Raw genomic sequence first — 21627 nt, 5'->3', positions numbered from 1 at the left:
ACGCATACACACACACTGCAGGACATGCAGACACACTACGCGCACATGCATACACTCTGCACACACACAGACTGCGAGCACAGACACATGCACACACACACTGCACGCGCAGACATACACATGCACACACACAAACACACTGCACGTGCACAAACACACTGCACGCACATACACACACTGCATGAAGACATACACACGTAGACCTGGTTTCTTCAGCTCTCTCTCAATTTTCTCCATCACTCTTCTCTCGCTAGCAAACACACACACACACAGACACACACACTGTACACAAACACACACAGACACACACACTGTACACAAACACACACAGACCATAGCTGCAATCCAATCCCTTTTATATACAGAGGCCAGCCTGCCATATTCTAATTGTGAGATAAGTAGCAGCAGATCAGAAGGAAACACACAGTGTGTATATCTACTGCAACTTCACGCGGTTCACCAAATAACGCCACAACCACAGCCCTGGAAAATCCCCCGAAAGTTTCCTGTCGGCCCATTGGTGGCTTCCTCCGTTTCCGGATTGGACATTGGCTCAATCCATTTTCCCGCCCCTCACTTCCCTGATGTGTGTATGAACAAGATATTGGTTGTGTAGTCTTTGTGTGCGTAGGGAGGGGCGGGGGCGTGGGTGGTGTGGGTCTGAGCAGGCAGACGTGCGTTGCTGACCGGCTCTTATTGTGTCTCCTGAGCGTGGGTTCGAGACAGAATGTGAGACTGGGGGCCTGAGAAATGACACTCGTGGGTGCGTGTGTGTGTGTGTGTACACTTCCATGAGCGATGTGTGTGTGTGTGTGTCTGTGTGTGTGTACACTTCCATGAGCGATGTCTGCCTGTCTGTCTGTCTGTCTGTCTGTCTGTGTGGGTGTGTTTGTGTGTGTGTGTGTATGCGTGTGTGTGTGTGTTTGTGCGCATGTGGTTCTGATAAGGACGGCGATGACTACTATGATGATGATGCGCGTGCACGGAATAGCCTTGGCCTCCACATGCGGTTTTCTTCCTTCTCTGCTTTTGCTCGCGAGCCCCCCCGACACTTATACCTAACCTGCGCTCGCACCCTCCCTCGAATCGATGGGCCAAGCCAATCATTTATCAAATCAATTAAATCCCCCCCCCCCCCCCCCCCCCCCCCTTCAAATAATCTCGCCGTCGCCCAAACCCACGCAGGAACACACACTCGCGAAGGAGATATATATATATATATATATATATATATATATATATATATATATATATATATATAAAAGTGAGTGAAACCTAATAAGCGCAGCTCCCCAGGGGGACACGCGCACAGAGCCAGATTGAGGCCAGATGTTTCAGATACCGAGAGCCAACAAGGGCCCGCCTGAGCCGGGGTCCATTTATAGGCTTTCACTTACCTCCCCCCCCCCGAAGAAAATGTAACAATGGCGCGGTGGTAAAACGCAAGCCTTTAAAACTCATAGGCTACTTAAGTCTTTGCGGTAGTTTATCCCGCGCGGGACTTTCAGATCAACAACAACGATACGGGCACGAGCCTGCTGCCACATCGCCCTGCCCGACTTTATCATTGTTGTTTCAACTCTGCGGAAACGACACACACACACACACACACACACACACACACACACACACACACGCACAGCTCATGGAAGTACACACACACACACACACACACACACACACACACACACACACACACACACACACACACACACACACACACACACACACACACACACACACACACACACACACACACACACACACACACCTTTAACAAAGGATAACGTTAAAAAGAAATATCGTTCTGCTTTGGTGACCCCGCCCCTCCCACCCCCCCCCCCCCCCCCCCCTCTCGAGGAATTGGCCACATCTCAGGGAGGGAGGGAGGGAGGGAGGGAGGGAAGGGTGCGTGTGGGGAGGGGTGATGGGGTGGGGGGGGGGGGGAAGGGGGAGTGGAGCTAGGCGGACTCGGTTCTGCTCTCGTGTTCTTGTTCGAGGAGATCTTGGCACCGGAGCAGCGCGCGACGGAACTGGACGCTAAGGTGGTGCTGGGCGGCGCGCGCGGTGGTGGTCTGTCCGTCTGTGGTCCGTGATGACGGGCTCGGGCTCGGGCTCGGGTTCGGGCAGACTCCCGCACCTCGGGGTGCTGCTGCTCGCGGCGGTTCTGCTGCAGACGGTGTCCGTGACGGTCACCGTGTTGTACTTCTCCAGTGCGCTCAGCTCGGTAAGGAAAAGACACTGGAAGTTTTTAACTTATTTAAAAAAAAGGTTCCGAGAGGAACGCGGTTACCCTGCTCCGCGGACCGTTCCCGTTCCCAGTTACCCTCCGCGTTCCCGGTTACCGTTCGTGGTTGGAACGGGTAAACGTGGACCCAACGCACGAGCGATGCGCGTCCTTCTGTACACTTTACAGATTTACGCCTTTAATAATTAATAAACGACTTGTTGTTTTCAGTCCAGTCTGCGGTGATCATGAAGTAGAGAGAATAGAGCGGTTGTTTTCTTGAGAAATGGGGAAGAGCCATAAAGCGACTGAGGACGAGGAAGTATTCAGCCCTGCCAGTAAACAGGCCTGCTGGGTCACACATCATATCAGGGTAGGGATGGATGACAGTCTGGGTTATTAATGTTATTATTGTGATCGGAAACAGATTTCCTCGCTTTGCTTTGTCAAGGTGCAGTCCAGACAATCTAGACCCATCATTCTGTCAACTGGAGGAACTTAATTACGCGTGTTATCTAACAACCTAACAATAGCCGATCGGAAAATAGAGCCACGTTGTTAATATTTCCTAGGCTGTTTTAAAATAGGATGATGGATTCATTCTTCATCTGCAGACGTGCAGGTAAACAAACCAACAGGCATTGTCGTTATCTTGTCTCGGCCTTTGTTAATGTTTTACTTGGCTCTAGAGTTCGTTTTTTTTTTTAAGAGCCTCGACATGTAAGCCCCTGTTTGAAACTGTGTGTGTGTGTGTGTGTGTGTGTGTGTGTGTGTGTGTGTGTGTGTGTGTGTGTGTGTGTTTCTTTAGATGAGGGAGACGTTCGCGCGGAGCAGCGTGTCTTGCTTTACGCGCGGCGACCCGTCGGCGAGCGAGACGCGGGGCGATCCGTGCTGGCAGGTCACTCAACAACTGCACGCGCTCATTGAAAAGGTATGGCGGGCATCTGGTGTCCTGTGTGCATGCATATAATTGCGCGCAAACACACACTGGTGCGTAAACGCACAAACACACACACACACGACATAATGCCACACACGGAGAGACGCACATATTGACAGATACAAAGACACATACAGACAGACACACGCCACAGACACACAAACATACATACATACATACATACATACATACATACATACATACATACATACATACATACATACATACATACATACATACATACATACATACATAAAGCTACACAAAGATGTACAGCCACACAAATACCTAACTGTATAGCACACACGTTACCAACTGGGTTTTTTAATTAGTCATTCTTAGTTGTTTTATATGATACGTCGGCCTGTTTCCCGTGAGTTGTTTCCCTGGGAGAGGTAAACAGGAAGCAAGGGTGAACTGATATCTCACCACTGTCTTGTTGAGGGGGGGGGGGGGGGGGGGGGGGGGGCAACAAACAATGGGCCCCTTCATGGCTGGAAACGTGATGTGGTCCAATCAGCACTGGAATGCACTCACCTGGCCCTGTTACACACGCGCGCACACACACACATACGTACGCATATACGCACATACATACGTACATACACGCACATACACATGCACACAGGTACACACAAGCACGCACATACATACAAACACACACACACACAAACACGCACGAGCGAACTTACGGACATACATACATGCACACACACACTCAGGCATGCACGCACGCAAGCGCATACAAACATACCCACATGCACATAGCACGTTTGCAATGCGTCCTATATACATTGTCCAGAATGTTATACATCATGTGTGTCCGTAGGCATTTCAACATTAGGGATTTCTGCACTTAGTCATGTTCAATGAAAACTAACAGAAACCTTTGTTTTAAATTTATATCACATCTATAAATGATTAAAAAAAAAAAGATATCACAAGCATGGCCACAACATCTGTCTATTGATTATTGTTAATCGTTTACTAGAAGCTAAAACGTACTTAAGAAATAATGACAGGTGTTTGTCTCCGGGTTGACCACAGGGCACTGGGGACCGGTTACCCAGCATTAATCACACACTGGTCCCAGTATGCTAACCACCGTCTGTCCTCCACAGTCCATGTCTCAGCGCTACCAGGGCCAGATCTCGTCCGCCGTGAGAGGTGAGCACCCAACCGACCGCACCAGTTAGACCTGCCAGTTAACGCTCACGGGACAATAACAAGCAATCGCTCAGTCACAGCCAAGGTCACAGCTTGGCTTCCGGTATGTCATTGTGTTGAATCTGAGAGGCCTGGGTTTGAGTGAGTCTCTAGGTAGTTGTCGTAGAGTTAAGACTTAAAAAATAAATAAAAATTGAAAGAAAGTAAAACGGGGTATTGTGTTAGCTCGAGGATGTAAAAACAGCTTTCATCGAATTTAATATATTCACACACATGTTGAAATATATCTTTTTATATACACACACACACACACACACACACACACACACACACACACACACACACACACGCACTTGGTACAACAAATCTGCGGAAAAACATCACTTTTCAGCAGGAAGAATGCGGAGGTTTAATAGGCTTATTGTAAACTGCTATTCTGTGGCTCAGAGGGATGTCAGGGCAGGATGGCTTGTGTTCGAATACCTTTGTGATTATTATTGTAGGAGATAACTTCAGAGTCAGACTAGACACCTTTACTTCAAAAGGATTTGATTCTCAACCCCAACTGGATTCAACCTTTCTATTTTGTTTACAAACTTGTTGTGGTTATTTTTCAATCACAAAACATTAGCCTATCGTACTTTAAAGTTTTTTAAAATCCACGGGCAGTATGCTCCTCATAAAAAAGAAATGTTTCTTCTTTCAAAGATTTACCCCCAAAACTCTGATCTCTCTTTCTTTTGATAACCCTTATTAGCTATAGAATGAATTATAGATTCACAACTTCCAACTTAAAAGGTATGGTAGGCAATTTGGTGAAACCAGCCAGGGTTAGCCACAACTTAGAAAATTTCCAACTAAAACCTCCAAAGCCAGTTCCCCAAAACAAGTGACATGCTCGCTAACTTTAGCAATAGGTCTGCCTGGCTTGTCGACCGCGGTCTTGTGCAATCCGTGCACAGGTAGGTAGGTAGGTAGGGAGGGAGACGGACAGGTAAACCAGCCAATCATTTTATTCAGTCCGAATGAAATGATTGGAAAGGCGTATGACAGGCCTGCGACAGCAAGAAGAAGCATATCATTTTTGTCACAGCAGATAATATATAGATTGCTGTCGCGATATAAAGCAATTTCATAAATATGCGAACATACAAATAATTATTAAAAAATAAATAACCTACTCTACCTTCAATCTCAAACACCTTATAACTGAACTCTCCTTTAGCTAACATGTTGTACCTTCTGCTTCCCACCGACCAGATGAGGTTTCCCGCGTGCTTCCCTCGCTAGTGGCGGATGAACCGCCCCCCCACCGTCCCAAAGTGGCCGCCCACGTCACCGGCAGCTTCGTACCCCCGATGGGCGGCGGCAGAGGTTAGCATGCTAGCATATACATATAGTTTTAATGTTTTTACAATACAAGTTTGTTACAATAGGTTAGCATGTCAACCTGTTCAGAGTTCCCCTAAAGTTTCTTACGCACTTATTGTATGTTGTACGTCCTGGAAATTAATGTACGCACTTATTGTATGTTGTACGTCCTGGAACTTAATGTACGCACTTATTGAAGGTTGTTCGTCCTGGAACTTAATGTACGCACTTATTGCATGTTGTTCGTCCTGGAACTTAATGTACGCACTTATTGTATGTTGTACGTCCTTGCACTTAAGAATACCACTTAGCATTGTGTAGCATCTGATCCTAGCTAGCTTTGTTGTGTACGGGGAATGGGTTAAAGTTCCCATAACGTGCCACCAGGTGTGAGTGTGATTAGCCGTTACAAGCCACTTTGAAAATCTGTCTCTTATGACATCAAGAGTGGGCGTATCCACCTAGACATGTGACGGAGAGATGAGCAACGTTTACTACAGTCCACTGGTTAGGCTGGTAGTCTGATCTATCCAGTACACATTTAGTTGGACATGCCCACTTGTGATGTCATAAGAGCCAGATTTTCGAAACGGCTAATCACACTCACACCCGGTGGCATGTCATGGGACATTTAACCTGCTTTGCACTTGGTTCTATGAAGATCCTTACTGTACCGACAGCAATATATTATTGTTTCTCTTTCTTCTGACAAATGTACTTATTGTAAGTCGCTTTGGATAAAAGCGTCTGCTCAATGCCCTGAATGTCAATGGAACATGGTTTGCAAATATTTACATTTGTATAATATGAGAGCTTCTAAGGCATGTATCACAGTGTGGTATCACGTTAGATTAGTTTCACCATAGGCTAGGTGTGTTTTCAATTATCAGAACCAGAAGGAAGGCGGATGGTTTTGAACTCAACACACACAAGGGATGTTCTCCTGGCCCTGAAGTGTCTGCTGAACACCTGTACTCCTTCTTTAGCTAACGGCATTCCTTCCCTCCTGGTTTCCACATAAATGGGTTGGCGGGATATGTCGTTTTTATTGTTGTTTCCTTTCCTGTGTTTTGGACGCTTTCGCCGCTCCAGCTGTCCGTGTCTATTTCCAGTGCGCTTTGGAAATCGTTTATCTAATGATACTATTATCAGATCATTAGCATCAACAACACATGATTCCGTTTATCGGAAATATGAACATAAAAAAATAAAAGAAAACGGTTGATTTTTAAACCATCAAAGATAAACAATAATAGTTTGGCCTACTTGTTGAAGGGAAAGTATTTGATACGTCTGTCAATCGAGCAATAATAACTGTATGTGCATACTATGTACGTGGTGTAGTCGGGCATCAGTATAACACCAGGCATTGATAAGGGCTACTGGGCGCACTATCCGAGCCGGAGCGATCATGGGAAATAAAATGAGGATTTAGTATAAAACTGTCTTTCAACTTTATCACAATTCCCCTAAAATTGACGTTTAAGAGACAGGCAGAGGACGCGCCGACCCGTACCAAATGGTAGGGAATGCAGATAGTCCGCCAACCGCTTTCTTCGATGTTTACGACCATCTCTTTGTTCCTTGGTCGGAACGTGTGTACTATGTTTACATTTACGGCTTTTAGCAGACGCTTTGAATCGAAAGCGACAATAAGTACATTTGTCACAAGAAATAGAAACAATATATTGCTGTCGGTACTGTAAGGATAATCATGGAACCGAGTGCCAAGCACTAACAATCACTAGGTTAACCCATTCCCCGTATTCAACTAAAACAGCTTGGATAATATGCTACACAATGCTAAGTACTGTTTCTAAGTGCCAGGACGTACAACATACAACAAGTGTGTAAGAGGGTTGTCGGGAGGATGTAAGGGGGGGAGGCTATGCAGAGTCTTGGTGAATTCTGAACAAGTGAGGCTTGAGTCTTTTGGCAGAATCTGGTGAGCGACTGACATAGGCAGGGAGCTCGTTCCACCACTGCGGTGCCAAAACCGAGAAGCTTTGATTTGTTGTGACTTCCAGCGAGGATCACTCATTGTGTGGCTGCTCTGCTGTCCTTCCTCCACCTCAGGCTCTCCCAGCCGTCGGGTGCAGGGCCAAAAGATCTCCTGGTGGGAGGGGCGGAAGGGCCTGGCCTTCCTCCAGGACGTCCAGCTGTTGGACGGGGAGCTGGTGGTCCCCCGGCCCGGCCTCTACTACGTCTACGCCCAGACCTACTTCAGACACACTCACCCCGTGGCGGAGGAGGAAGACAAAGAGCAGCCGGAGAACCAGGGCGACCGGGACGTCGGAAAGCCCCTGCTGCAGTACATTTACCAGAAGGTGAGGTGTGGACCGCTTTTGGGCGGGCCACCATTGCATAAAAAAAGGCCTCCTTCCACATGATGATCATCATCATCATCGGCTGATGTCACTTTGCCTTAGTCTCTCTTTCATCGCTGAGCTCGGCTTGGAATGTTTCTTATAACCTCTCGCCCCCTCCCTGTCCCCCATCAGACACTCCCCATGAGCAGTTTTTTTTCTTCTAACATTTCGTCATACTTAAGTGGTTATATTTCACTGTGGTGACGTTACCATGTGGACGGACCTTGCTGAACCCAACGATAAACCCTCAGCCTGAGAGGTTGGGGCCTCTGCGATTTACAGATTCTATGCCTGGATGGGAGGCCTCCAGAGAGAATTGGTGAAGGGGAAAGAAAGAGACGCCGCCAACGTACTGTCACACAGGAAGTGATGGGTGGTTAAATACGGTACGAGGAAGACCTCCAAGAACAAGTAGCAGGCCGTCAGCGGAAAATATCCTGACTGTGGAGAAAGTTCCACAGTCCAAAGAGCAACGAGCAGTCTCATTCAGGCCTGAATAGAACATGACAAGCCTTTGGAAAGCTGGACGGTCGTCAGTAGCGCAGTAAAACAGTCGGAGGTCTGTGTAAACTCTGCTGGACTTGTCAAGACAACTAGGATGAATGGATGGGTGTCAAAGTTGTGGAGTGCGGCCCTTGGAAGGGCCCTCCATTACCAGGAACCTGTCGGGTTCAACCTAAACATGCCAATACATGCAGACGACGGATATTTATAATCTGTCACGTTATATTAGCTGGTTCTTAATCGTTGTTTGGAAAATACACAAAGTAGCAATTAGTATCCGAACATTTCTGCGAACTGTGGGTCACGTCGTGTTGAGGGCTGATCGTTCATCGTCAACCCATTAGCTGCGTTGGTTTTGGCGGACTCAGGTATGCGTTGGTGGAGTTGTTGCATTTCTTTATAATAAGCACATGCTTTCATTGTTATTTTAAGTCTCCCTAGGTTTCATTGTTGTTGAAACTAAAATAGGTTTGCTCGCCAACGTCGACAGGCTGGTCCCGAGGAGGTGGAATTTCCCCATGTTCGACAAGTTGCCTGCAAGTTACGTCCTGTCAAGCAAGGCTTCAAGTGAAATTGAAAGCACTGCTTTCAATGTCACAGCACAATTGTCATTGTGTTTTTAAAGAATCACACATCTCAGTATAAGCTTATGTAGTTCAAAAGTTGTATTTTTAAGTTAAACTGATATTTAACAGATATCCAAGGTATAAGTTCCAGCGAGTCTAGCCGTATATACCTGTCAGTGTTGTCATTGGGTGCAATAGTGAAGGCACCTTGTAAATCAGCCTCCTCCAAAACAAAACTCACACGCACAGTGAATCAGGCTGCCAAAATAACTGGCTCCCCCCAGACCCTCTCTATCTGAACTGTACAGCCGTGATAAGGAAAGCCAACCTGATCGCAGAGGACACCCTTCACCCCCTCCATCACTCATTCCGGCTGCTACCATAAGGCAGGCGTTTCAATCAATGTACACCTGGCCTGTGAAAACAGCTACAAGGAATCCTTCATCCCCTCTGCAATAGCCCTACTGAACAGAGACCACAGTCAGCTGATACCTCAACACCCATGTCTTGTCTTGTCTTTTATTTCTGTGTGAATGGTTATTTGGGACTGGAGCAATGCCAAAGAAAAAATTCCGTCACCCTTGCGTTGAGTATGATCTTATCTCATCTCCCCCTTCCCCTCCAGATGAACTCTTACCCGGATCCCATCCTGCTGATGAAGACGAGCCGGACGTCCTGCTGGTCTCGCGGTTCCCAGTTCTCTCTGCACTCCGCCCACCAGGGGGGGCTGTTCCCGCTCAGCACGGGGGACCGGCTCTTCGTCACCGTTAGCAACGCCTCTGCCGTAGACATGGACGAGAAAAGCAGCTTCTTCGGGGCTTTCCTTGTCAGCTAGCGTGTGCGTGCGTCTGGCGCGCATGCATGGGCGTGTCCTAATGGATTAAAAAGGGCGGGAAACGTAGACATTTCTGGAAGGGAAGTCCAAGTGAATTCCCTCTTTGTTTTGTTGGCCCTTTTAAAAAGGCAGATAAAAACGTTTGGCTACCTTTGCTACTGGGGTAGATGTGTGGGCGTGAGAGGGACTATGCCAAGATCATCTCAAATCAAATGTGTTTTAAAGTAAACAAGGCCAGCTAATGTAGCAGTTTGTTAAAGTGTGCTTTATATCTGGGGAGGGACTGAGTTTATGTGTGCATGCCTTTCTGCATAACATTTCCCACGTAATGCAGAAAGGCGAGGGGTAAACAAATAAACAGAAATGCACATACTTGATTCATTTCTGATGTTCGGGAAATGAAAAGAAAGCTGATACCTTTGTTATGTCGTTATGGATTATCTCCAATGATGCTCCTTTTATCGTTTTGTATTTCTCATTCTTTGCCGCTTGTAACACGCGACTTCCGGTTCTTTCTCCTTACTGGGTCACGAACCGGAAGTTGTACGTACATCGGGCACATTTATTCGTCGACGCAAATCGTTTTTTTTCCTTCAAACCAGCCTAAGCGTACTTCTTCATAAGCACGTTAGATCGTAATGTAGCTCTATGGATCAATACAGATTAAATATGATGGGCTTTTCAGTTGTTCTCTAAATATAGGACCACTTCCTGTATTTTTATACTTTGTTTATGAATGTATATATAATTTTTGAGAGAGATTGAGGCGTAAATGACCTGTTTTTTAACAGATCAAAACGTACCAAAAATAATGATATTTGAAGTGTGTGAGCAGTTTGTCAGTGCCAAAAAAAGGTCTGTTTTGTGTTTTGTTTTTTTCATTTCAGCAGATTCTACCAAAAAGAAAAAAAGTCTTAAATGTGCCGATCTGGTTGAAACTAAATGTGAATGTAAATAGCAACTGCGTGTATATATTTGAAATAAAGATATCGTGCGATGGTTGCTGGTCTGGTTTTCTGCAGAGCTGCTTAATACATTAGAGACATGAGATATTACAACTGGAGATATCACAGTGCATACCAGCATCAATCCCCGTCCGGGATTACCAATAGGTGTAGTCTTATTTGGTAACAGGTTGTCCACGATTTCACATAGCCTGTTCCTTGTTAACCCTGTTCTAGGTTAGTCAAAATATATTTTATATAGAATGATGCGTCATTGTTAGGATTATTCCAATATTGATAAGACAATCCCATAATGATTTCTTTGTTATGTATTTCATGTTTAACCCTCTTTTTCATCTCATACTGAGAGGGACCTGTACCGGGCTTAGAGACGGGATCTTCAAATAAATTATGAAATGCTCTCCTAAGGGGATCTGGAGACCCACCGAATGGTTATACTCACACATGTGGTTGCTTATGGACGTGGCTCCTCCGACAGACGTCATTCTTCGTGTCACAACGCAGGCTCCAAACACACAGTCATCCAAACCATCACACAAGTCAGTGTACAAAAAAAGTCGACAATTTTTCGATTTTCTTTTTTGTGGAAATATGTTACAGTTATATTACATGTTTTTAATGCCCCGTGGGGAAACAAGTCATTCGAAGACATCAGTAACTAACACTAACAAGACAGCAACATCATTGAGACGCAGACTGTGCAGAGCAGGAACGTCTGACAGCCCGCAGGGGGCGCTCGACCGCCCGCTGCGCAACCTACGCTGGAGGTGACGTCACAATAAATACTGCGGATATTGTTAACATAACTTATTACAAAAAAAAAACACCAAGGGGAAGTTATGGTCCTCCTTGAGTCCTTCTGGTGGATTAGCAGCAGGTGCGAAGCTTCCAGGGATCCGAACCAACAACGAAATGTGGAGTGGACCCCCCACCAAGACCACTCAACAACTCTCAAAGGGTGTTCGACACGTGGAAGACAAAAGACTAGAATACTACGTCCACAGTATTTATTTGAGCTGTACCTGGCCAGAGTGGGCGGGAATAAGGTAAATTATATTAGTGCTTGGCTTCAATTGATTTTGTAGTGTCACACGTAGACCAGCTCGTTCCACCATTCCCAGTATACATGCAGTTAAACATGTAGTGGCTGGACTGGACTGATTCATTTCATATGTCCGAATTACATCATTCAAACTGGGAAAGCACTTCAAAATATAAGTTGGTCGAGGCTGATAAATAGATAAATATAGTCTGTATAGTCAGTGTCAAATTGTCAACATTTTTGTGACGAATGCAGAATTTTAAAGTTCATATTTTTTTGCACTATCATTATTGACCAAATGTAGTAAGTGGCTTGGAATCTCCAGCCACGTTTAATTACCATCTCGTGGTTCCTGACGATCCCACACTGGACCAGCCAGCTTGAATAAACACCGAACTCACACTTCAAATCTCTTGACTTCAGTGAAACGTATCTTGCCGAGAAACAAGTCCACCCCATCCAACGGCTTTCCTCAGTTTAATGTAACTTATAAAATAGATCATAAAATGTCCTCTTGAATGGAAACCGTTGTCCGTATAAAAAAAAGTTTTTTCCTCTTATATAAATTACACAAGTCTGTTATGATGATGCCTCCATCTCAACATTCATACACATACACACACATTTATACACACACCCAAGTGCACACACACACACACAGGGGGGGGGGGGTTGGGGGGGGCATGGTTGGACTCTACCTGGCCAACATTCCTGACAAACGAGACATGCTCTAAACATTACCAAAAGTAGAGGCCCACCCCCCACCTCCTCCTCACTGAAATGATATTCGTGAACATACAGTAATGCTACAGATCTCTCTCCGCCTCGCTTCCTGATCCACCATGCGAAACCACCCTCGGCAAACGTGGGGCGCTGTCTCACTGCGTAAAACCACCCGCAGCCACCGGAGGGCGCTGTTTCACCGTGTAAAACCATCCGCAGGCACCGGGGGCGCTGTTTCACTATGTAAAACCAACGGCAGCTGTCACACCAAATTTGTACCGGGGGCCGAATTTGTACCGCCCACGTAATCTGTCCGTTGCCTGGCAGGTTTCAAAAAACATACGCGCTCATGTTGCCAAAGACGAAATAACATAATACAGATAACGGATCGCTAGATACCACTTGTTTTTACATTATATTTGTATTGTATTTAATTGTTTAATCGAATTTAGCTAGTAAACTGAGTGTTTAAAGTGTACCATTGTTTATATTTGTATTGTATTTAATTGTTTAATCGAATTTGGCTAGTAAACTGAGTGTTTAAAGTGTATTCGTTAGTCTCGTCGTCGTCGTTGCTCGTCGTTCGACGCGATCTCTGTTGCCAGGCAGGTTTGGAATGGATTAGGTAGGCGGTACAAATTCGGCCCCCGGTACAAATTTGGTGTGACACAGCCACTGGGGGGGGCGCTGTTTCACCGTGTAAAACCACCAGCGGCCGACGGGCGGCGCTGTTCCTCCTCTGTCCTCACTGTAGCTGCCTTATTTGGGCGCCACCGCCGCTCCGCGCTGTCAAGGTGACGGGGGGGGGGGGGGTGCCCTAACAGTCAAAGCGCATCTCCAACGAGTCGTCGAAGACCCGGTTGTCGTGGCCCGCCCCCGACAGGAAGGCGGCGGTGACGGGGGTGCCCGTCGCCGTGGTGACGTTGATGAGGGTGTTGCCGGGGGCGCTCGAGGCGGGGCTACGCAGGGCGGCGGCGGTGATGCTGGTGAGGTTGATGCCGAGCGTGAGGCGCGTCTGCTCCAGGGCCTTCTCCGGAACGGCGAAGGCCTCGAGCTTCTTCTCGCCGTTCGCCATGTAGGAGTTCTGACAGCCGCGGCAGATACAGTCCAGACACGCCTACAACATACAAAATACATACATTAGATATACATTATAGATATCATATACATTATACAAAGTATATAGATTATATAGATACACTAAAGGAGTTCTGACAGCCGCGGCAGATATATTCCAGAAACGCCTACATATTACATACATTATATATATATATATATCAATCATTCCCAAAGTGGTCTGTGATGGTACTGCAGATAGTCCATGGAAAACCAAAATAAAATATAAAATAATCTATAATTTTAACATTCACTTTGCCAAATTCCCATAAAGATATGTGGCATCCGTTGTGCGCAGCTACCTTTAGTTTAACGAGCCTTCTGTGCTGATGCTGTGACCAGTTGTTGTTACCTCTTAAAAGGCTAGTAGGCCTTTTAAGAGGTTATTCAGGTAGGAGGCTTGTTGAAATATTTTATAATGTGTATTATGAGGTGGTCCAGACTCCAGGGAAACAAACCACGAATCCACCACAACGCATCTATATCTAAATACTACGACAAAGGACGTAACTGTCACCAAAAAATGCAAAACAACAGAAAAGAGGATGAAGGCTTTTAAAACGTGACAAAATCATTCAGACTCGGGTTCACAGGTGGAAGGCTTCCGTCCCCTCAGCTGAACCGAGTCTCCGCCACCTCCTACTCCGGGGGGGAACAAACCACAGCTCCACGACCACACCACACTGGTTCCTCACCTTGCGGTTGGAGTAGCAGGGGCAGCGCTGCCCCCTGCAGGTCAGCACCGACGGGTTCTGCGTCGCCCGGCCGCACTTGCAGCCCTTCTTCTCCACGGGCTTCTTGTACAGGGGCTTGGAGGGACTGGGCGGGTGGGCGACGGGGTGGGTGTGGGGGTGGGGGCCCGGCAGGCGGTCTCGTGGCTGGGGGCGGGGCTTGGGGGCCCCCTGCCTGGCCTTGCTGTAGGCCTTCTTGGGGCCCCCGTGGTGCTCCACTGTCTTTTTCAGTCCCTTGCTGGAGACCAGCACAGTCTTGCCCACCTTGGGGGGCCCGCCGTTGGGCACTGGGGCCAGGTGGGGCAGGGGTTGGTGGGGGGCGGCGTGGGGGAACTTGGGCTCTCGCTTGGCGGTGGGGGGTGCGGCGGAGGCGGCGGCGGCGGTGGTGGGGGGGGCCCCGGGGCCGGGCTGGTGGGGGGGGCCACTGGGGGCCAGCAGGGGGCTGCGCAGCAGGCTGGAGATGGGGAGGGGCTGGAGCTTCTCGCTGTCGCTCTCCGAGCGGGAGCGCTTGCGGTGGCAGCGAGGCGGGGCGCGGGGGGCCGCGGGGAGGGGGGGCCCCTGGTGCCGGGGGCCGTCCTCCGGGGGGAGGGAGGGGGTGAGGCGCGAGGAGTCGGGCCCCGCGGGGCAGTGGGGGCCGTTGAAGCTGGGCCGGGGTACGGACGGGGAGGAACGGCCGGGCCGGGGGGGCGCGGGGTCGGGAGGGGTGGAGGAGGGCACCGGGAGGGGTACGGGGGCGTGGCAGGGGGCGGGGGCGTGGCAGGGGGCGGGGTCTGTGTCCAGTGTCCGGAGCACCTCCTCCACGCTCAGCAGCAGCGAGCCGCCGCCGCCTCCGCCGCCGCCGTGCTTCAGGTCCTCGCCGAACGCCGTGATGTCACTCAGCCCCGCCTCGCCGCTCGCCGTGAGACTCACGCACATGGGCAGCTCGTCCCCGAAGGCCTCCTGCTTCAGCACGCCGCCGCCGCCCGTCTCCATGGCGACGCACTGAAGCCCCTCCTCCACCGCCACCTCCTCCTCCTCCTCCCCCCCAAGGCCGTTACACCGGTGCAGCCCGTTCACGTTCACGCCCGCGGAGCTCGACTCCTCCCCCCCCCCCTCCTCCTCGGGGGCGCCCACAAATAGCCCCCCCGCCGCCGCCGCTGCCGACTCCTCCTCCTCCTCCGCCTGCTCCTCAACTCCGGCTCGTCCCGCCTCCGGAGCCGAGGCGTCCTGCGATTGGCCGGCCGCCCCGGCATCCGCCGCCGCCGCCGCCGCTGCCACGGCCTCCTCGTCGTCGGGGCGCTGGCCCTCGGCGAGGGTGAGGCCCTCGTCGAGGATGGCCCGGAGGTCGGGCGAGTCTCCGGCGGCCGTGGCGATGTGCGGCGCCAGCGGCGACTGGGCGATGTAGAGGCACAGCTTCCTGTAGCAGTGCACCAGCAGGGACAGCTGCCGGTTCTCCCGGAAGCGGGAGTAGTCCTTGCACCAGCTGCACGACGGCTTCAGCTGCATGCGCCGGCCCTTGCAGCCGCGGCACACGTAGTGCTGGCATGACGAGTCGGTGGGCGCGATGGGGTCCTGCAGCAGGTTGCCTGGACGACCGCGGAACGACAACGACAACAGATTCAGTGACTGGGGTTTACTTTGTGAGGCTCGGCTTACCTCGACGGTCAGATAGCAGCAGCGATACACGATAAAGTGAATGAAGATAAGTGGGTGTAGCAGCATCGATAGATCACAGTAATAAATAACGAGGACGTCGTTTCGGAAGAACGTCAACAACAGGGTTTATTGACCGGATAAATCTTCCCACATACTGCGGGAAGATTTCATACAAATCAAACGAGCGCTACCACTCAAAACGATGTCTGTCGGCATTTACAGCACGGGCACGGAACTCTGTTTCTGCTTCACCCCTGCTGGCAATACACTATAAGCCCACCTGGATAAATTAATACACTCAAAGGAAAAGTAGTTAAGTCCTCAAAGTGCTGGCCGCAGAGTGCAGGAGACACCTGTTCCAGGCGCATGGTTATAGGTTGGGATTTTTCTTTTTTTGAAGAGTAGAAAATCTGCCACGGATAGCCTGTGAGACAACTACTCTTTCAGAGGAGCTTCCTTAGCAACCGCTGGTTGTCAGGGTATGCAGCTGCCGAAGGATGAGGGGGGGGGAGGCAGGGAGAGAAAGTCCATTCATTGAATACAAAAAAAAACACTCACGCATACCGCTGTGCATACTCTCACACACGCACGCACGCACTGTGCACGCAGCCCCTACGGATGAATTCGTTTGCGGTGTTACTATGCGTGGAATAGCAGGGTTATAACCACGTCTTATTCGCAGTTATTAAATATTTATAGCAAAATGCGGATGGATACTTTAGGGGGAAAGGCTATTCCTGTAGCGCTCTCCACCTGACGAGAAGAGTCGTGCAGCCGTGAACCACATTATTATTCCCTCCTTCCGCGGTAGAGGGTAGGTCCAGGCACTCCCAATGAAAACATCACTCATATTAGTCCGCTTTCACCCCATAAGGACATAATCAAATCACCAGTCCAGTATTAATAAAGGTAATTCACAATACCTTTTACAAGAAACAGCGAGGGGGGGGGGGGGGGGCAAGTGACGTCAGAACATGACTGTCAACACCGAATTCGGGGATTAAAACAATCGATATCGATCGAACACGAGCACATAGGACATAGGCAGGCAGCGGGACATTGGGATGGGGGAAGACCACCGATGCGTGCTCCTGATGGGAGTCCCAGAGGGGGGGTGTGTCATCACGGCCAGCACACAACCAGAAGGCGTATTCCGGTGGACGGTGCGAAAGCGAATTAAAGAACCCAATTAAGAAAGACAAAAACACACACTTACCACACACGAGGCAGGAAAGGGACTGCCGGAAGAAGGGGAGCAGCTTGCAGAGCTCTGCGAGGGCCCGGGGGTCTCGCGGATCACACTGCAGCACCGACCGGCTCGCGGACACGTAGAGAGCGGTCGCGTTCACCGGGTTCATGTCAGCTCCCTCGCCCGGTGTCCGGGAGACGACGCGTTAAAACGAAACAGCCCACGGTGCACAGACCGAACCGATGGATCGGCGAACTATCCGCGGCGGGAGTAGGCGGTCTGTCGCTCCCGGGGTGCGTGTGTCTGTTTGTGTGTGTGCGTGGCCCAGAGATCGACGGGAGCGCGTGAGCGTCTGAGAGAGCATAGATGAATGGATGAAATCTCCATGCACCATCAAGTTCAGTGGTCTGAATATGAATGCCACATGCATAGTCCGTGCACGGTCAACAACAATCCGGGGTGGGTGGGTGTGTGTGTGTCTGTGTATGTGTGTATCTCCGTTACATCCAATCCATCGTTACGCTGATCTGATTATGCGATACAACAACACCGAGTGCGGGTTCCTCCTCCCAATTTGAAACAAGTGCATTAAAGATGAGGTGTGCACCCTTGCAGCGCTGCATACCAGTGTATTCATCCAAGGTCCAGTTTCAGTTTATGACAGTATATATAGAGCTAGAACGAAACAATACATCGCTGCGTGACGTCCTTTACTCCGGCGGAGAGCCGTGGCCTCACTACAGCCTTGCACAAGCCACGAAATTCACACAGAATCCGCTCGATGTGCGTGTCCAAAGAGTGCAGTTTTACTGAAATTTCCATATTCTGCTCTATGCATGCTCGTCGGGTTTGGGGTGGGCCCCGGTCTCATTGCACACCACGCGTTGTTCCAGACCGAGGCGTCGGAGGAGGAGCGCAGGCCGTGCGCCCTGCAGCCTGGCTCGGGCTGTGTTATTGATCGGCTTCGAAAACAAAACAGGCCTCTCCGGCTTCAGATGGGCTTTAGGGCGAAAATGTGGGGCGCCTGGGTAGATATGGTGCGATCTGTCCGACCAGGAGGGCATGCGGGTATCGGGGGGAAATCGGAATCGAGTTCGACCACTTCCCCAGCGCAGGAAAAACGAAGCCCTTGAAAGCCTCGGTCTCGAGTGACAAGTGTGGCCGCCCGAGAGCTCCCTGCACGCCGGGAACAAAAACAGGCCGCTCGTTACTTTTTCTCTATCGGTTACACTCTGCCTCTGTTCGGGCTTCTCTGCGTTTGGATGGTGCAGAGTCAACATCTGCGTCTTGACAGAATTGTATTCCGTCTTCCAGTAACGGTAAAAACGCCGTTGTGTTGTTGAGGAATTGTGGCGAAATATTCCTATTTGGGTACGTTGCTATCGTTAGCCGCGCAGTGTTTCTCAAACCTCCCGTCGCTTCTCGGGTAGAAAACAGGGGGCGCCGTTTCGCAAGTCTCGCGAGAACAGACCATGCGCGGTTATTTAAAAATATCAAATTTAGTCTAGTCAGGTGTGTGTGTGTGTGTGTGTGTGTGTGTGTGTGTGTGTGTGTGTGTGTGTGTGTGTGTGTGTGTGTGTGTGTGTGTGTGTGTGTGTGTGTGTGTGTGTGTGTGTGTGTGTGTGTGTGTGTGTGTGTGTGTGTTTTTCTAATTATGTTGAGTTCTACATTATTGTTATATTATTATTGTATTATTGTTCTGTCAAGTAGATTACCAGCAAAAAAATAATTTAGCCTCCAATAATACTGGTTTTATCTGGACTCACACGTATAACAAAGCAAGCCTTTAGAGCAACAAGCTGAATTGAGGATGCTAAATAAGTAAATGTTGCAAAACTATGAAATAAAAGGTTACAATTATTCAGGAAAATGTTTTTAAAATATTATTCACCTATCATAAAACAGTAGAAAATAATTTCTTTATAATGTTTTGCTTTTAATAATGGCCTTCATTAGGCTATATCTTATGTAGCCTATTTTGTTACTCTTTATTTCACATTTGCATCATTTCTCAGTAACGTGATGTTGTCTTTTACTACGTGATCCAAATTAAACTGCTCGTTCCATGAGTCGGATTCCTCGCGTGCGCTTCATTCATATTTCAGTCTTGTCCCACGCATTCATCGTTCGCGACGCGGTGCAGTTATTATTACAACGCTGACCACGGACCCTAATAATAGCAGGCTATTCCGGTGCAAGTTTACATTCTAGTGTTGTGGACATTACGCACGGACGGGGAAGTGGCTCCCCGTTTGTGATGGGTCACAGGGTGATTCTTGTTCTGTCGAGTACACTCACAATAGGCTACAGCCTTAGGATAAATGTGGCACATTCCTTAATACCTAGGCTACGACATTCCCCAGCATACAATTGAAAAAAAGAAAAGGCTGGTTTAACAGACTTAAAAGCTATTAGCTAAAATAAAATTAATCAAATCTAATAATATTCCTCAACTTTGTCCATTGAATTTTTTTAAATATCAAATCCAGTGGCTGAGTAAAATTACCATAACAAGCAAGGGTTACAAATAACGGGAGTACTTTGCTGTATTTATTTGTGATTTATTTCATCTTAAATTTTCATTCCCTTTTCTCTTCAATATATAATAAGGCCAACAACTTAACCAACCCCTTACCTTATCCCTGACAAACTACCATAACCACTTAAACACCCCTATCCCTCACCTCGACCCCTTAACCCATCTAACACCTAACCCAAACACCTTAACCCGATCACTGGACCCACCTTGTCTCTCAGCCTACAGGAACAGTGAAAAGCAGAACTCTATACGGCTCTACCCCAACTATAAACGATTACATCTTTCGTTTGATGTGAAAACTTGTTGCTTTTATGATTTCCTACTTCGGCCATATAAATGTTGCTTCTGACTGCATAAGGGGAAATGCAATAAAAAGCCTCAGTTAATAATGGATGGTGCGTTGTAAGGTATAGCATTACATATGCTAACACAGCACACCGCAAAGCCATAGGTGCCATGCCTGAACTGAAAAGTGGCTGTTATTACTGCTTTCAATTAAATTTAATTTTGTTTGCATATTATCACAGGTACAGTCTCAAGTGGCCTGCCAGGCCATATATTTATTATACACCTGCAAACTTTCAACAACAACATATTATGTTCCAACTCGAATTAAGGCCCAAATTTGTTAATATCCACTGAGAAAACAGGGTCAAGGTCATTAAAAATGATAGAGATAGTTAACATAGATAGTTAGGAAAATGCCGCATGCACTTTTTCGCTTGAACCCTGAGACATCAAATGTGTCAGGAACTAAATCTGTCCATGTATGGGCATGACCATTTAAGTATGATGTGTGTCTGTTTATGTGTGTTTATGTGTGTGTTTGTGTGTGTGTGTGTGTGTGTGTGTGTGTGTGTGTGTGTGTGTGTGTGTGTGTGTATGTGCGTGTGTGCGTGCGTGTTTGCGTGTTTGCGTGTGTGTGTGTGTGTGAGATTATTTCCACAGAACCTGTGTCCAGGGCCTCTAGGAGGTTCCTCTTTTGTTCAGACATATAAGTTCCCCCCCTCTGTCTTCCACAGTGCATCTTCTCTCCCGGTCGTCCAGAACTTAGCAGAAGAATTGTCTGACTCCAGCGCATCAGTAGCCTTAAGGACACAAGATGTGGACATCTCCTTCAAAAACGACAAGCTGTGTCCTGACGCTGCTCACATTCATTATGATAATCCTGTCTGCATTCCAAGGTATGTGAACATGGACTGTGTGTGCTTGTGTGTGTGTCTGTATTTTAATTTTAAAATATAAAAAATAAATGTGTCAGGAACTAAATCTGTCCATGTATGGGCATGACCATTTAAGTATGATGTGTGTGTGTGTGTGTGTGTGTGTGTGTGTGTGTGTGTGTGTGTGTGTGTGTGTGTGTGTGTGTGTGTGTGTGTGTGTGTGTGTGAGCATGTGTCTGTGTGTGTGTGTATGTGTGTGTGTGTGTGGGTGTGAGTGTGTCTGCGTGCGTGTGTGTGTGTGAGTGTGTCTGCGTGCGTGTGCGTGCGCTTGTCTGTGTTTCTCTTTGTGCAGTATTGGTTTGAGTATGTTTGCGTGACATCAATCAAATCCCAAAGGATTCCTCTGAACACTTGGGTATCCTTGGCCCAGCAGACAGCGGGAGCGGGAGGGTAAACCGATCTAAACCGACCTGTCCTGTGGTTCTGTGGTTCCAGCCGAGGCGCAGGGTCAGAGGGCAATCGCCTGCTGCCCGTCCGTCAGCAGA

General features: G+C 48.4%; 2 protein-coding genes across 2 annotated transcripts; one reads left to right on the top strand and one right to left on the bottom strand.

Moving 5' to 3' along the window:
- Window positions 1–1945: 1945 nt before the first annotated feature.
- Window positions 1946–10981, top strand: LOC115537418 (tumor necrosis factor ligand superfamily member 10). Its single transcript, XM_030349340.1, has 6 exons — window positions 1946–2227; window positions 3036–3158; window positions 4289–4334; window positions 5595–5708; window positions 7782–8032; window positions 9770–10981. Exons 1-6 carry the CDS (start codon window positions 2096–2098, stop codon window positions 9977–9979), a joined length of 876 nt encoding a protein of 291 aa, XP_030205200.1. The 5' UTR covers window positions 1946–2095; the 3' UTR covers window positions 9980–10981.
- A 527-nt stretch (window positions 10982–11508) lies between these two features.
- Window positions 11509–18925, bottom strand: msl2b (MSL complex subunit 2b). The gene is made up of 3 exons (XM_030349374.1): window positions 17408–18925; window positions 14521–16121; window positions 11509–13826 (listed from the first exon to the last, which is right to left on the bottom strand). Exons 1-3 carry the CDS (start codon window positions 17547–17549, stop codon window positions 13527–13529), a joined length of 2043 nt encoding a protein of 680 aa, XP_030205234.1. The 5' UTR covers window positions 17550–18925; the 3' UTR covers window positions 11509–13526.
- Between the last annotated feature and the right edge of the window lie 2702 nt (window positions 18926–21627).

The sequence above is a fragment of the Gadus morhua genome, chromosome 23 (genome assembly GCF_902167405.1).
Source record: "Gadus morhua chromosome 23, gadMor3.0, whole genome shotgun sequence".
Taxonomy (NCBI): Eukaryota; Metazoa; Chordata; class Actinopteri; order Gadiformes; family Gadidae; genus Gadus; species Gadus morhua.
This window is presented reverse-complemented; position numbering and strand designations above follow the sequence as displayed.